The 13,945-nt window shown below is 62.6% G+C and overlaps 1 protein-coding gene across 1 annotated transcript in view; it reads right to left on the bottom strand.

The window, feature by feature from the left end:
- The window catches only part of WDR62 (WD repeat domain 62), a gene marked incomplete at its 5' end in the record, with an annotated part of 33,576 nt that overhangs the window by 11,909 nt on the left and 7,722 nt on the right, over nt 1-13,945 (bottom strand). Inside the window, 12 exons of the mRNA XM_039912176.1 lie at nt 904-1,015; nt 1,503-1,578; nt 1,853-1,974; nt 2,354-2,421; nt 3,013-3,138; nt 5,808-5,899; nt 6,853-7,028; nt 7,958-8,095; nt 8,839-9,013; nt 9,212-9,375; nt 10,284-10,466; nt 11,954-12,091. Of these exons, the coding sequence (XP_039768110.1) occupies nt 904-1,015; nt 1,503-1,578; nt 1,853-1,974; nt 2,354-2,421; nt 3,013-3,138; nt 5,808-5,899; nt 6,853-7,028; nt 7,958-8,095; nt 8,839-9,013; nt 9,212-9,375; nt 10,284-10,466; nt 11,954-12,091 (1,570 nt within the window). The remainder of the gene's footprint in view (nt 1-903; nt 1,016-1,502; nt 1,579-1,852; nt 1,975-2,353; nt 2,422-3,012; nt 3,139-5,807; nt 5,900-6,852; nt 7,029-7,957; nt 8,096-8,838; nt 9,014-9,211; nt 9,376-10,283; nt 10,467-11,953; nt 12,092-13,945) is intronic.

Genomic DNA, 13,945 nt, shown 5'->3' with positions numbered 1-13,945 from the left:
GGGCAGGGGAGACGGTCCCGCGGCGTTCGGTACGGCAGCCGACGCAAAGCCCGGGTGGAACGAGATGAGCGGGACAATAATAATAATTATTGTGACACTTGTTTAGCACCTACTATATGCCAAGCACTGTTCTAAGCGCTGAGGTAGATACAGGTGAGTCAGGTTGGGATACAGTCTCTGTCTCCCACGGGGCTCACGCTCTTAATCCCCGTTTTCCAGATGAGGGAACTGAGGCCCAGAGAAGCCAAGTGACTTGCCCAAGGTTACACAGCAGACACGTGGCAGAGCTGGGATTAGGACCCAGTTTAAGCAGCAGCGTGGCCTCGTGGCAAAAACACGGGCTTGGGAGTCAGAAGACGTGGGTTCTAATCCCAGCTCCGCCACTCGTCTTCTGGGTGACCTTAGGCAAGTCACTTCGCTGGGCCTCAGTGACCTCATCTGTAAGATGGGGATTAAGACTGTGACCCCATATGGGACAGGGACGGCGTCCAACCTGATTACCCCGTATATACTCCAGTGCTTAGAACGGGGCACATAGTAAGGACTTCCCAAATACCGTAATTATTATCATTATTAGTATTATTATTAACCCAGGTCCTTCTGACTCCCAGGCCCGGGCTCTTATCCACTAAGCCACAACGCTTCTCAAAAGGAAGCTCACATCCTTCAACCCCCCGGTTGCTTCTAATCTGCCGGGGGGAAGGGGAACACCACGAACACGGTCGGGGAAAGCCCGAGGAGTAGGATGGGAATACGGGACTCATCCTCAGGGCGGAGCTTTTTGCCTTTGGTGGGGGGGGGGGGGGGGCGGGTTAAATGGGGAGGCTTCCTGGAGGAGGAGAATTCCCCAGGAGGCTGGTGGCCGGGCAAGGACGGAGACCGAGCGAGAAGCCGCAGACGTACCCGAGTGGCCGAACATTTTGGCGATGCAGTCGCCGGAGTAGAAGTCGATCACCGAGATGCTCTTATCGGAGCAGCTGGTGGCCAGGAAGGTGCCCGACGGGTCCACCTGGACCTGGGTGGGGCGGGGAAAGCGGGAGAGGTGAAGAGGAGGAGGAGGAGGACGAGGAGGAGAGCCATCGCTGGCTCGCTTCAGCCCCTGCTCCGGCGGTCAGCAGCCCTGGCCCTCCCAGGTGCTCACGCCCACTTCTCGCCCACCCGCCTTGCCCCCACCCGCCTCTTCCTCTCCATTCCCGCCCCGAGCCCAGCTAAACCAAGCACTTGCCCGCTGGGGCACCACTCAGGCCCTGCAACTCCCCTGTCCGGGGAGCTCGGGCCCACGGACCTTTCCTTGTTCTGGTTTCTCTTTCCTGATGCACGCCAACCCTCCCCCCGACCCCACTCCCCTAGTCTTAGACCGGGAGTTTTTTGCTGGTCAGAGACGGTCGCCCATTTCTCACCCGTGTGCTTCCCTCCCAGACGGTGTTCTGCACACAGAAAGGGCTTAATAAATGCTTCCCTACTGGAGTCCCCGAGCCCGGCCCCCGCGGCCCCCGGCCCACCTTCAACAAGGAGCCATCGTCCCCCTGCGAGCCCTTGTAGCATTTCTTCTGCTTCCCGCTCGCCGTGTTGTAGACCCTGGGGTGGAGGGAGGGTGGGCCGGGGTCGGGGAGAGTCGGGGGGGTCGGGGGAGCCGGGGAGGCCGGACGTGCCCCGGGCCCACAAAGCCCCCCGCTCCACCGGAGGGGCCCCGGCTCACTCCCATCCCTCCCACCTCCCTCGCCCCCCGAGCCCGACTCGTCACCCCCCGTCCCGGCGAGGCCTTCCGATGCCGGTGGACCGGGGAGGTCGGGAGGATGTCGGCGGGGGTCTGACCGGGGAGGGGTCCCGTTTGGGAGAGGAGGGGCCGCACCTGACGTTCCGGTCCTGGCAGGCCACGGCCACGTACTTCTGCGTGATGTCGATGTCCATGTCGTACAGGGTGGTCTTCTCGGCCACGTGATGGGTGCGGACGAAGTGCAGGCTGTCCGAGACCTGGGACGGGGGCAAAGCGGGGACGGCACGGGGGAGATCTGGTCCCCGTTCTCTCCGGCCTGGCCGGGGTCCCTCCTTCCCCACGGATTCCGAAGCCCCCACCCCGGTCCCCCCAGGCCCCCGCGACTCTGCCCGCCTCCACGCTGGCCCAGCGCCCACCGGGCCCCTCGGAAGCCCAGATGGCCTCTCCTCGGGCCTGTTTCCCGGGTCCCGCGGTGTTCCCAAAGCCCCAGGCCCAGGACCCGCTCACCGCACCCCAACCCTGACCGCTCTCGGGCCCGGGCCCGGGGACCACCAGGAGGGCCGGTCCTTCTACCGCCACGACCCTCGGGTGAGACGGTCCCACGGGGGCGGGCGGGCAGAGGGGCGGGCTCCTCACCTGCTGAGCTCTGCGGAAGTAAATGCTCTTGTCGGCACCGCAGCTGATCATCTGGAGGTCCCGGTTTCCTGTGGGGAGGGGAAGGGATTGGGGGAGAGCACAGGGGCACCTCCGATTCCGGCGGGCGGACCTCCGCCCCATTTCCCCGGGGGCCTCCGCGCTCACCCTGGCCGGTCAGGAGGAGGAGTCGTCCTCTCCCGCTTCAACAGGAGGAAACGGGCCCGGGAAGCTCAGGGAACGCTACTGCTGCCATTACTGATAATGGGGGCGTTCGTCAAGCACTTACTAGGTGCCGAACACCGTACCGAGCGCCGGGGTGGAGCCAAAAGGACCAGGTCGGACACAGTCCCCGTCCCACGTGGGGCCCTCCGTTTAAGGGAGAGGGCGAACGGGAACCGGAGCCTCATTTTAAAGGCGAGGAAACCGAGGCCCCGAGCAGCCAAATGACTCGACCAGAGTCACGCAGCAGGGAGGTGGCGGGGGGTAGAATCAGAACCGAGGTCCCCTGATTCCCGGGCTCCCTCTCCCTTAGGCCACACTGCTTCTCCCGAGGTCGCCCGGCACACGGCGAGAGCCGGTCCTTGCCCCCGGGGGTCCGGCTGCCCGGCCGGGGCCTCCCTCCGGAAGCCCGCGCTCGCCTCGGCCCACCCCCAGCTCACCGGCGAACTTCACCGCAGTGATGGAGGAGGAGTGGTCGTCCAGGGTCTGCTCCAAGTTGTAGTTCTTCTCCACGTTCAGCACGTGGATGAGCCGGTCTCGACTGGCCGAAGCCAGCAGGGTGACCCCTGGAGAGAGCGGAGCAGAGCCCTGGGGTGGTCCCCCCGAAGCCCCCAGCCCGAACCCAGTCAACAGCATCTCGCCCCCCGCCTTGATAATTGTAATATCTGTTAACGGCAGGGCCAGGCGCTGTACCGAGCACTGGGGTAGACACAAGCAAATCAAGTCGAACCCTGTCTCATGTGGGGCTCACAGTCTCCATCCCCATTTTACAGATGAGGTCACTGAGGCACAGAGAAGTGAAGTGACTTCCCCAGGGTCACAGAGCAGACGGGCGGCGGAGTCGGGATTCGAACCCATGACCCTCTGTCTCCCAGGGCCACGCCCTATCCAGTACACCATGCCGCCTCCCTGCTTCCCTGCCTCTCCCCCAGGCCGACGGCAACCGGGAGCCCCTCGGCCCGCCGCCCCCGGGAGTCTGTCCGGCCGTCTGTGGCCTGGGGGGGTGCATCTCTGAGGACCGGGCCCAGAAAGGACTGGATGGGTGCTGTACTGGGACTGTATTGGGCGGTACTGGGATTGCAGGTGGGAGAGGAAGGAGGAGACACAGACCCCGCCCAAGCAGCGGAAAACAAGAAACACAGGCAGGGACAACCAGGGCTGAGAACAGTGACCAGCGCTTAGAAGAGGGCTTGACATAACAATAACAACGTTGGTATTTGTTAAGCGCTTACTATGTGCAGAGCACTGTTCTAAGCGCTGGGGGAGATACAGGGCCATCAGGTTGTCCCAGGTGAGGCTCACATTCTTCATCCCCATTTGACAGATGAGGTAACCGAGGCCCAGAGAAGTGAAGTGACTCGCCCGCAGTCACACAGCTGACAAGCGGCAGAGCCGGGATTCGAACCCATGCCCTCTGACTCCCAAGCCCGGGCTAAGAGTGCTGTACTAAGCGTTTGGGGGGGTACATCACCGCAGGGTCGACAGACGCGTTTCCTGCCGACAAGGAGCTCACAGTCTAGAGACACTCGGTAATAATAATAATGTTGGTATTTGTTAGGCGCTTACTACGTGCAGAGCACCGTTCTAAGAGATACAGGGTCACGGGGTGGTCCCTCGTGAGGCTCACAGTCTTCATCCCCATTTGACAGATGAGGTAAGTGAGGCCCAGAGAAGTGACCTGCCCACAGTCACCCAGCTGACAAGCGGCAGAGCCGGCATTCGAGCCCGTGATCTGACCCCCCCAAGCCCGGGCTCTTCCCACTGAGCCACGCTGCTTCTCGTAAGCACTTAACCGGAACCTTAAAAACACACACACGCACGCAGGCACGCACGAAGCGTCCGCCGTGGTCAGAAACCCACGCGAGGAAGGAAACGAGAAGAACCCAGCCGGAAAGCCCCACGGGGGGTGACGGGGCAGCTCCAGACACGCAAGCCGGACGGACGCGCCGGCGGACACTTGAACCCCTCTCTTCCCCCCTTCAAAGCCCTACTGAGAGCTCACCTCCTCCGAGAGGCCCTCCCACACTGAGCTTCCCCTTTTCCCTCTGCTCCCCCTTCCCCTCCCCTCAGCTAAGCCCCCTTTCCCTCCGCTCCTCCCCTAAGCACCGTGCACCTTGGTACATATTATTTACGACCCTATTTATTTTGTTAACGAGGCGTCCATCCCCTCGACTCTAGTCATCCTGATAATGTCGTCACGTTTTCCTTCTGTTCCATTTTGCTGTCCGTCTCCCCCGTTTAAAGATGTCGGTATCTGTTAAGCGCTCACTCTGGGCAGAGCACCGTTCTGAGCGCTGAGGGAGATACAGGGCGATCAGGCTGTCCCACGTGAGGCTCGCAGTTAATCCCCATTTTACCGATGAGGCAACTGAGGCCCGGAGGAGTGAAGTGACTTGCCCGCGGTCACACAGCTGACAAGCGGCAGAGCCGGGAGTCGAACTCACGACCTCCGACGCCGAAGCCCGGGCTCTTTCCACTGAGCCACGTTCGGACGGCGAGCCCGTCGTTGGGCCGGGGCGGTCCCTCTCTGTGGCCGAACTGTCCATTCCAAGCGCTTGGTACGGCGCTCTACACCGAGTAAGCGCTCCATAAATACCACTGAATGAATGACCGAACCCTAAAGCGCAACGACCCGGCCCCGAGGCCGTAAAATGTCGCCCGAAACCTGGGCCGACTCAACCTGGTTCGCTCAGTAGGTAGCTGAGGAGCGACAGGAGGGAACGGTCGGCGAGTCTGGGTGACTCCCTGCTGGAGGCGGATCTTGGAGCCGCAAGACCCCGGGCCTGAGGGTCAGAGGACCTGGGTTCTAATCCTGCCTCTGCCACCCGGCTGCTGAGTTACCTTGGGCAAGTCACTTCATTTCTCGGTTCCTCCCGCTACGTTCCTCAAGGGCGGGGATGGCGTCTAACCACCCTCCCGCATTGCCCTCGCCCAAGGGCCCAGTCCAGTGCTCCGCCATCGGGAAGCACTCAATAAATCCTGACGGACTGACTGAACGTTTACCCGCACCAGGGTTCTATTCTGAAGCCCGTCGCTTGGCCGGCGCCTGCCTCCCCGTACGCGGGGACCCCGCGCCCCCAGCGAAGACGCAACGCTGACGACAGTGCTGTGCATTTCGCAAGCCCTTAAACGGAGCCCCCAGTTAGCTGTGTCTCGACAGTCGCCGCCCGGCGGTCTTTGCTCTCTCGCTCCCGTGTCCTCCCCGCGTCTTCGCCCCGGGGGGGCCGGGCCTTACCGGTCTCGGGCTTGGAATACTCTAAACACAGCACTTCGGCGTCGTGGGCTTCCACCTTGATCAGCTCGCCCATGAACTTGAGTTCGTGGATTCTGCGCGACAGCCCACCCCCACCCTTTACTTATCCGTCGGGGCGTCTCTAGAGCGCTCGCCGAGGGCCAAGCGCCGAGGACCCCACGAGACCATCAGAGCAGTGCGGCCTGGTGGGTGGGTAGAGCCCGGGCCTGGGAGTCAGAAGGACCCGGGTTCTAATCCCCTCCGCCGTGTCACCCCGGACGAGTCACTTCACTTCTCTGGGCCTCGGTGACCTCGTCTGCAAAAGACCGTGAGCCCCGTGTACGGCGGGGAACGGTAATAGTAGTCGTAACGGTATTTGTTAAGCGCTTACTATGCGCGAAGCGCTGGGCGATACACGGTGATCGGGTTGTCCCACTGGGGCTCACGGTCTTAATCCCCATTTTACAGATACGGATTTTACAGGGACCGAATCCAACGGCATTAACTTGCATCCATGCCGGAACTCTGAACGGCGCTCGGCACACGGTAAGTGCTTAAGCCCGACAATTACGATTATTATTCTTAAAGCGGCCAGTCCCCAGGGCTCACAGTCCAAAAGAGAGGTAGAGCGAGCATCTCACGCCCATCTGACAGACGAGGACACCGAGGCCAGGAGAGGTGCAGCGGCTCGCCCCGGGGCGAGCCGGAACGAGGACTAGGTCTCCTGACTCCCAATCCCGTGCCGTTCCCTCTGAGCCGTGATGCCTCCGTTCCCCTCCTCACAACGTCCGCGGGCACAGGATCGTGGGTACGTGCGGTGGGAAACGGTAGGGAGGGTGGGATGGGGAGAAGGGAGGCTGAGAATCAACAGGGGCAGGGTCCGGGAGCGGGTGCCACGGAGGCTGGCGGGGGAAGGGGCCTCAGTTTCCACCCCAAGGAGCCGGCGGTCGGGCGGGGAGTCGGTGGAGGGTGGGCCGCGAGCCCCTCCCCCCCGGGCCCCCCGCAGCCAGACCCAGAGGCCAGGAGGTCCGAGCGGAGGACCACGCACCTGAGGTTCCCGCTGCGGTCGCCCGAGGCCAGGTGCTGCCCGTCGGGGCTGACCTGCATGACCCGCACGCCCGCCTTGACGTCCACGCAGCCGCCGGCCTCGCTCCGGTCCGGGGGGTGCGCCCCGTCCTGCAGGTGCTCGATGTCGTTCTCCACGTACACCACCTTCAGCAAGTCCTGGGCGGGGGGGGGGGGGTCAACGCGAGGCCGGGGGTCACCGGCGGCCGGAGAGCCCGCGGGAGCCCAACCCAGGCGCAGCCGGGAGACCGGCAGGGGCCCAGCTCGGTAGGAGGACAGACGGGTGCCGTCCCCGGAGGACCCGCTTTGCCCGGCTCGGTCCCAGGCAGGAATCGGAGCAGGAGGCCAGGACATGAAGGTGACCAAACCCTCCGAGGGGGCAGAGGACGGTATCGACAGCCCACGGCCCCGCACGGTGTGGGCCGGAAGCTGACGCCTGGAGCGAACCCCCCGGGAGGCGGAGCCCTGAGTGGGCAGTGCAGTCACACACAGAGGGGACGATCAATAATAATGGTATTTGTTGAGCGCCTACTATGTGCAAAGCACTGTTCTAAGCGCTGAGGGGGGATACAAGGTGATCAGGTTGTCCCACGTGGGGCTCGCAGTTCTAATCCCCATTTGACAGAGGAGGGAACTGAGGCACGGAGGAGTTAAGAGGCTTGCCCAAAGTCACACAGAGCCGGGATTCAAACCCAGGACCTGTGACTCCCAAGCCGGGGCTCTTTCCACTGAGCCACGCTGCTTCTAACAGGCGATCAGACCGTAAACCCGTCATCGGGCGGGGATGGTCTCTATCTGTTGCCAAACTGTCCGTTCCGAGCGCTTGGTACAGTGCTCCGCGTATGGTAAGCGCTCGATAAATACGACCGAATGAATCGAATGAATGAAAGGGGAGCCCGTGGACTGTCGGGACTACGGATCCCAGCAACCCACCGGAAGAGCCGGGCCTCTATGTCTCCGCCTCCCCCCGCCCCGGGCCGGATAAGCCCCCAACCACTTCATGCCCTCCAGGAGCCGGGCCGGACCTGGACCCCCGGACTCTTCGAATCCCGGGATTCATTCTGGGAGGAGAAACCAGAGCCACTCACGTGACTGAAGCCGTTCCCCGGGTCGCCGGCTCTGGTGTCGCCGTCCACGTTCCAGAAGCGGATGGTGTTATCCGAGGAGCAGGTCAGAAAGGAGCCCGAGGGGAGGCAGGCCCGTTGGTCTTCGAACTCCGGGTACACCTACGGAGTTGTACAGAGGTGGGGATCGAGACCCCCCCGGCCCCAGACGACCGAAAACAGGCCCTGCCTTCGACCGGGGGAGGCGGGGAGAGAGGGGATGCCATGGAGAGGCACTAGCGGGACGGAAAGGCGGGTGCCGGGCGACAAGGGGCTGGGGTCTCTAGCCCTAAGACGAGGTTGGGGGGGAGCCCTCTAGACGGAAGGCTCACCGTGGGCGGGGAATGTGTCTGTCATGCTGTCCTCTCCCAAGCGCTTAATACGGTGTCCTCCACATAGTAAGCGCTCAATAGATACCGTAGACCGACTGAAGGAGGATTCGACCTCCGTGCCCCGAAGGAGCCAGGAGGGGCACGAGGCCTAGTTCAATTCTGGACGCCCCGAGGCCCACACAAGGGGAAATGGGCTTCCCCCGTGCCAGCGGAGCGAGCAGTTAGACATAGGAAGGATCACCGTTCGGCCATCCATCCAACAGTATTTATCGAGCGCTTACTGTACCGTACTAGGCGCCTGGAACGGACAATTCGGCCACAGGGGAGGAGACGCGAGAGCAGGCGGCTGAGGGAGGTGCCGCAATCCCTCTGCCGGGTCCCCGCCCGGATGGCTTAGGCGTCACGGGCCCGGAGGCAGGGGACTGGAGCGAGAGACTTCCGGCGGTCCCATCGGGCCCCGGGAGACCCCAGGATCAAACCGGGGGCTGACGGGAAAGGAGGACGAAGGGTCGGGGAATGACGAGGGGCGCTCACCTCCACGTTCCACACGTAGGAGCTGTGGAAGAGGTTGGACCACACCTTGCCCGCCTTTTTGAGGTCCCCGACGTCCCAGACGTAGACGCTGTGGTCCTTGTACACACAGGACAGCCAGCGGCGGCAGGGGTCAAAGGCCAAGGCCACCGTGTCCGGGTACACCGACTCTGCTCTCCTGGAGAAGAGGAAGCTGAGGGAGAGGCCATCTGCCTTCTTTCCCGAGGGTTGGACTACGTCCGGGAGCGGGGCCCTGCCCAGACGCCCCAGATGTCCGGGCTGCCCTGCCGAAGGGGTTCGGGCGGCTGGGGGATGGATGAGGGAGGTCTCGACCCACGGGCCGGGGGCGGCCGGCATCCCGCCCGCCCCTCCGTACCTGCCGGGCTCCGGCCCCTGAGCCACGTCGATGCCCAGGTGGTGGGGCTTGGGCAGGTTGAGCAGGTAGTGCATGTCACGGGCCCGGAAGATGCGCACCGTCCCGTCCGTGCAGCCACAGAAGATCAACTCGTCGCTCACGCACAGGCACGAGGAGAGGGAGACCTGGGGGAGTCGGCGGCACGGCAGAGCCCCGAGCTGCAGACCCCGCGGCCGGACGGGAGGGGAGAGGGCCGGGCAGCCCGGCCGGGGAGGGGACACGGGCCGGGGAGAGGGGCCGGATCGGCGGGGGGGGGGGGGGGGATCCAGGCCCCAGGATAGGGGGAAACCCTTGGGCTGGGACGATCTGGGGCTCCGTGGGGCTCACCAGGCTGTCCCTGCTGCAACCAGACAAACCCACCTCCCGAGCCACAGAGACCCCCGGGGTAGGCCAGACCCCCCACCCCACGAGTCCGCAGAGATTCCTCCCACCCTCAATACACACACATAAGCTGCCCTCCCTCCACTCCCCCGTCCATGGGGATCTCGAAGCGCCAAGAGCCACCGGAAACCTCTCTGCGCCTCAGTCTCCTCATCTGTTAAACGCCCGTTCTCCCTTTCACTTAGACCGAAAGCCCCCTGTGGGACAAGGAATGCGTCCGACCAGCACGTACTCTACCTCCCCAGCGCCGGATATAATAATAATAATAACCATGTTGGCATTTGTTAAGCGCTTACTATGTGCAGAGCACTGTTCTAAGCGCTGGGGGAGATACAGGGTCATCAGGTTGTCCCACGTGAGGCTCACAGTTAATCCCCATCTGACAGATGAGGTGACCGAGGCCCGGAGAAGTGAAGTGACTCGCCCACAGTCCCACAGCTGCCAAGTGGCAGAGGCGGGATTCGAACTCGTGACCTCTGACTCCCAAGCCCGGGCTCTTTCCACTGAGCCACGCTGCTTCGCTGAGCACTTAGCACAGAGTCAGCGCTTAACCAACACCGCAATCATCATCGATATCATCACCATTATTATTAACACGATGATTACTGAAAGGCGGGGGGCCCGTACCGCACGGGACGGAGAGGGCCGTTACCTTCAGGTCGATCCACCTCTCCAACACTCTCTTCTCGTTGAACTGGCACAGGAGGCCAGAGCGGGCAACGCAGAAGGTGGTGCCCGCCAGCTGCCCTCTGCCACAGGCCACCCCGCAGAAGACGTTGTTGTGCAGCTCGCCCAGGATCCCCGATCGTCCGACCAGGGGTACCGTGCTCGTCATCTGTGAGGCCGGGAACGGTGGCAGTTCGGGGACCGCTAACGGGGGCGGGCCGAGGAGGCCTCGGACGCGGAGGGGCTTCGGGAAACGGGCCCCAAGGCGCAGGCCAAGGGGGGCAGTGAGACGCAGGGAAATGGGGGACGGGGCGGTCGGGGGGGGCGACTTCATATCCCCCAACCCCTGCGGTTCTAAAATTCAGATTCCGACCCCAGACCTCGGGGCGGGCTCATCGTTTCGGAGGGCAGACGGGCACCCCCCCCTCATTCGTTCAGTCGTTATTTAATGAGGTGCTCGCTGCGTACAGAGTACTGTACTGAGCGCTTGGGAGCGTCCAATCAACAATAAACAGGACCCATTCCCTGCCCACAGTGAGCTTCCAGTCTAGACGGGGGCGGGGAGGGGGAGACAGACATTAGTATAAATAAATCGCACATATGAACGTAAGCGCTGTGGGGCTGGGGGATGAACAAAGAAAGCACGTCGGGGGGGACGCGGAAGGGAGTGGGAGAAGGGGAAAAGGGAGGCTCAGTCAGGGAAGGCCTCTGGGAGGAGATGGGCCGTCAGTAAGGTTTCTGGAAGGGCGGGAGACTGATCGTCTATCGGATTTGAGGAGGGAGGGCGATCCAGGCCAGAGGCAGGACTTGGGCAAAGGGTCGGCGGCGAGATGGATGAGGTGGAGGCACGGTGAGAAGGTTAGCGCTACAGGAGCCAAGTGTGCGGGCTGGGCTGGAGTAGGAGGGGAGCGAGGTGAGAAGTTGCCCACGGGGGCACAGAGCTCTGGGTATGACAGGTGGGCCGGGCTGAGAATGGGAGGGCTTCCTGGAGGAGGTGGGGCTTTGGGGGGAATGTTTGGAAGTTGGGGAAGGCCGTAGAGCCTGGAACCTTTGGTTCCGGATAGCGGGGGGGGGGGGGGGGTCAGTCACTAAGGGGGAGGTCTCCCAAAGAACACGTGGGTGGGAAACCAGGAGACACGGGAAGAAGCGTTGAGATCAGGCAGATGAACCAGCAGAAACCGAAGACGTAACCTCTCTTTGTCTCTCAATCTCTCTCCACCCTTTCTGACTGCCAACCCATGCAGGGCGGCTGGGGAACCAGCCCATACTTGACTAACGCTCCTGGACTTCGGGCCGGCCAGCATCCCATCGGGCCAGGAGGCCCCCACCTCTAGTCCGAGGTCACCTCGCTACTCTGACTCGCTCGCAGCTTCTCGGGGTTCCGCCCTCCCGCCCCCGAGCCTCCCTCCCGGCAGCTGGGCCCGGACCCGCCCGCCCCGGGGCCGTCAGCCTTCCATCACGCAAACCCCTGAGGCGATGAGGAGTTCTCGGACCGACTGGCACCGAACTGGGACAAACTGGGACCGGGAAAGGCCGGGATCTGGAGTGGTTCGTTTCCTACAGCCCGGGAGGCCACTCTGCGCCCCCCAAGACCGTCGACTCGCCTCGCCCCCTTCCCAACTTTCCGGGGGACCCTGGCGGGCAGGAGGTTCTCACCTTGGCTTCCTTGGAGGCCTCCAGGAACCAGAATTTGACATGCCGGTGGCCCACGGTCACGAAGTAGCTGCTGTCCTCGGAGAACGAGACGGCCACCACCTTACACGACACCTTGTTGGAGGCCACCACGCTGCTCTTCTGCAAAGGGTCAGAGAGGAGGGTGCCCGGGTCCCAACCCCCCGGGCCGCACCGCCCCCATCCCGCCCCCCGCCTCGTCCTGCACCGGGCCGAGAGGCCGTCCGAGTGGTGTCGAGTCCTGCCCGAACCTGGGGCCCGTCCCCCCGGGCCAGGGGAGGCTTGGACGTTCAGCCCGCATCGCCCCACTCCTCAAGAATCTCCAGGGGTTAATAAATAATAACGATGGTCTTTGTTACCGTGGGCCAGGCCACTGTTCTAAGCGCCGGGGGTGGATAGAAGGAAATCGGGTTGACACGGTCCCTGGCCCCGCTTAGGGTTCACAGTCTCCATCCCCATTTTACAGTCGAGGGGACTGAGGCCCAGAGGAGTGACTTATCCAAGATTCACGCAGCGGACAAGTGGCGGAGCCGGGATCTGAACCCGCTGACCTCCCGACTCTCGGGTCGTGCTCCATCCGTTACGCCATTCTGGGTTGCCCACCCACCCCCACATCACACAGAAACTCCTTCCCAGGTGGCTTTAAGGCACTCGATCAGCTCGCCCCCTCCTCCCTAACTTCACTTCACTGATCTCCTACTACAGCCCAGCCCGCACACTTCGCTCCTCTAGCTCACAGCTGGCACCCCTGGCCCACATCCTCCCTCTGGCCTAGAATTCCCTCCCCTCCACGCCCCCCAGAAGCGGCACGGCATCGTGGCTAGAGCCCGGGCCTGGGAGTCGGGAGGTCATGGGTTCTAATTCCGGCTCCCCCAAGGGCCTTCTGCGTGACCTCGGGCAAGTCGCTTCACTTCTCTGGGCCTCAGTTACCTCATCTGGAAACTGGGGATTGAGACTGTGAGCCCCGTCTGGGACAGGGACCGTGTCCGGCCCCGATTCGCCTGCATCCCATCCCGGAGCTTAGAACGGTGCCCGCACGAAGTAAGTGCTTAACAAATACCAGAATTAATTAATTACACCAGACCACCACTCTCCCCGCTTTCAAAGCCTTATTAAAATCTCATCTCCTCCGAGAAATCTCCCCCCATCAAGCCCCCTTTTCCCTGACTCTCCCTTCTGCGTTGTTGACGCTCTTGAATCCGTATCCTCTAAGCACATATTGTCCCCACCCTCCACCCCACAGGACTAATGTGCATATCCTTAGCTTATTTATATTAATAATCCCTCTCCCTCTTTAAACTCCAAGCTCGTTGTAGGCAGGGAACACGTCAGCCAACTCGGTTGTACTGGACTCTCCCAAGCCCTTAGTACAGTGTTCTGCCCACGGTAAGCGCTCAATAAATACCACCGATTGATCGATCGATCGGGTCCTGTGTGGGCCAAAGTCCCGGGGGCCAACCTGGTCGGAAGGGTTGAGGGGCGTGGGGAGAAGCGGGGTGACGGGAAGAGCGATCGCCGGGGAGGGGATCGGCAAAGGGAGTTACAGGAGAGGGGCGGCGGTGGGAGGACCGAGAAGCAGTGTGGCCTGGTGGACGAGAGTCAGAAGGATCAGGGTTCTAATTCCGACTTCGCCTGCTGTGTGACCTTGGGCGAGTCACTTAATTCCCCGGGCCTCAGTTCCCTCATCTGTCCGACGGGGATTAAGACGGCGAGCCCCGCGTGGGACGGGGGCCGTGTCCAACCTGATTAGTTGGTATCCACCCCCGTCACGGAAAAAGAACAAAAGGACCGTTGGGAAGGAGGGGAGGAAGTGTCGCCTTATACAGAGCCGTTCCGGCTCCAGGCAGGGAAGCCCCAGCTCTGGTGTAATTTATTAATTAATTACGGTATCGGTTAATACCACACCAGCAATTAGTAACCTTCCTAAAGGCTGGGTCTCCTAGCCCACCCCCCGCCCACCCCCACCTCCTCACGAGT

This window comes from Ornithorhynchus anatinus, chromosome 5, assembly GCF_004115215.2.
Source record: "Ornithorhynchus anatinus isolate Pmale09 chromosome 5, mOrnAna1.pri.v4, whole genome shotgun sequence".
NCBI lineage: Eukaryota > Metazoa > Chordata > Mammalia > Monotremata > Ornithorhynchidae > Ornithorhynchus > Ornithorhynchus anatinus.
This window is presented reverse-complemented; position numbering and strand designations above follow the sequence as displayed.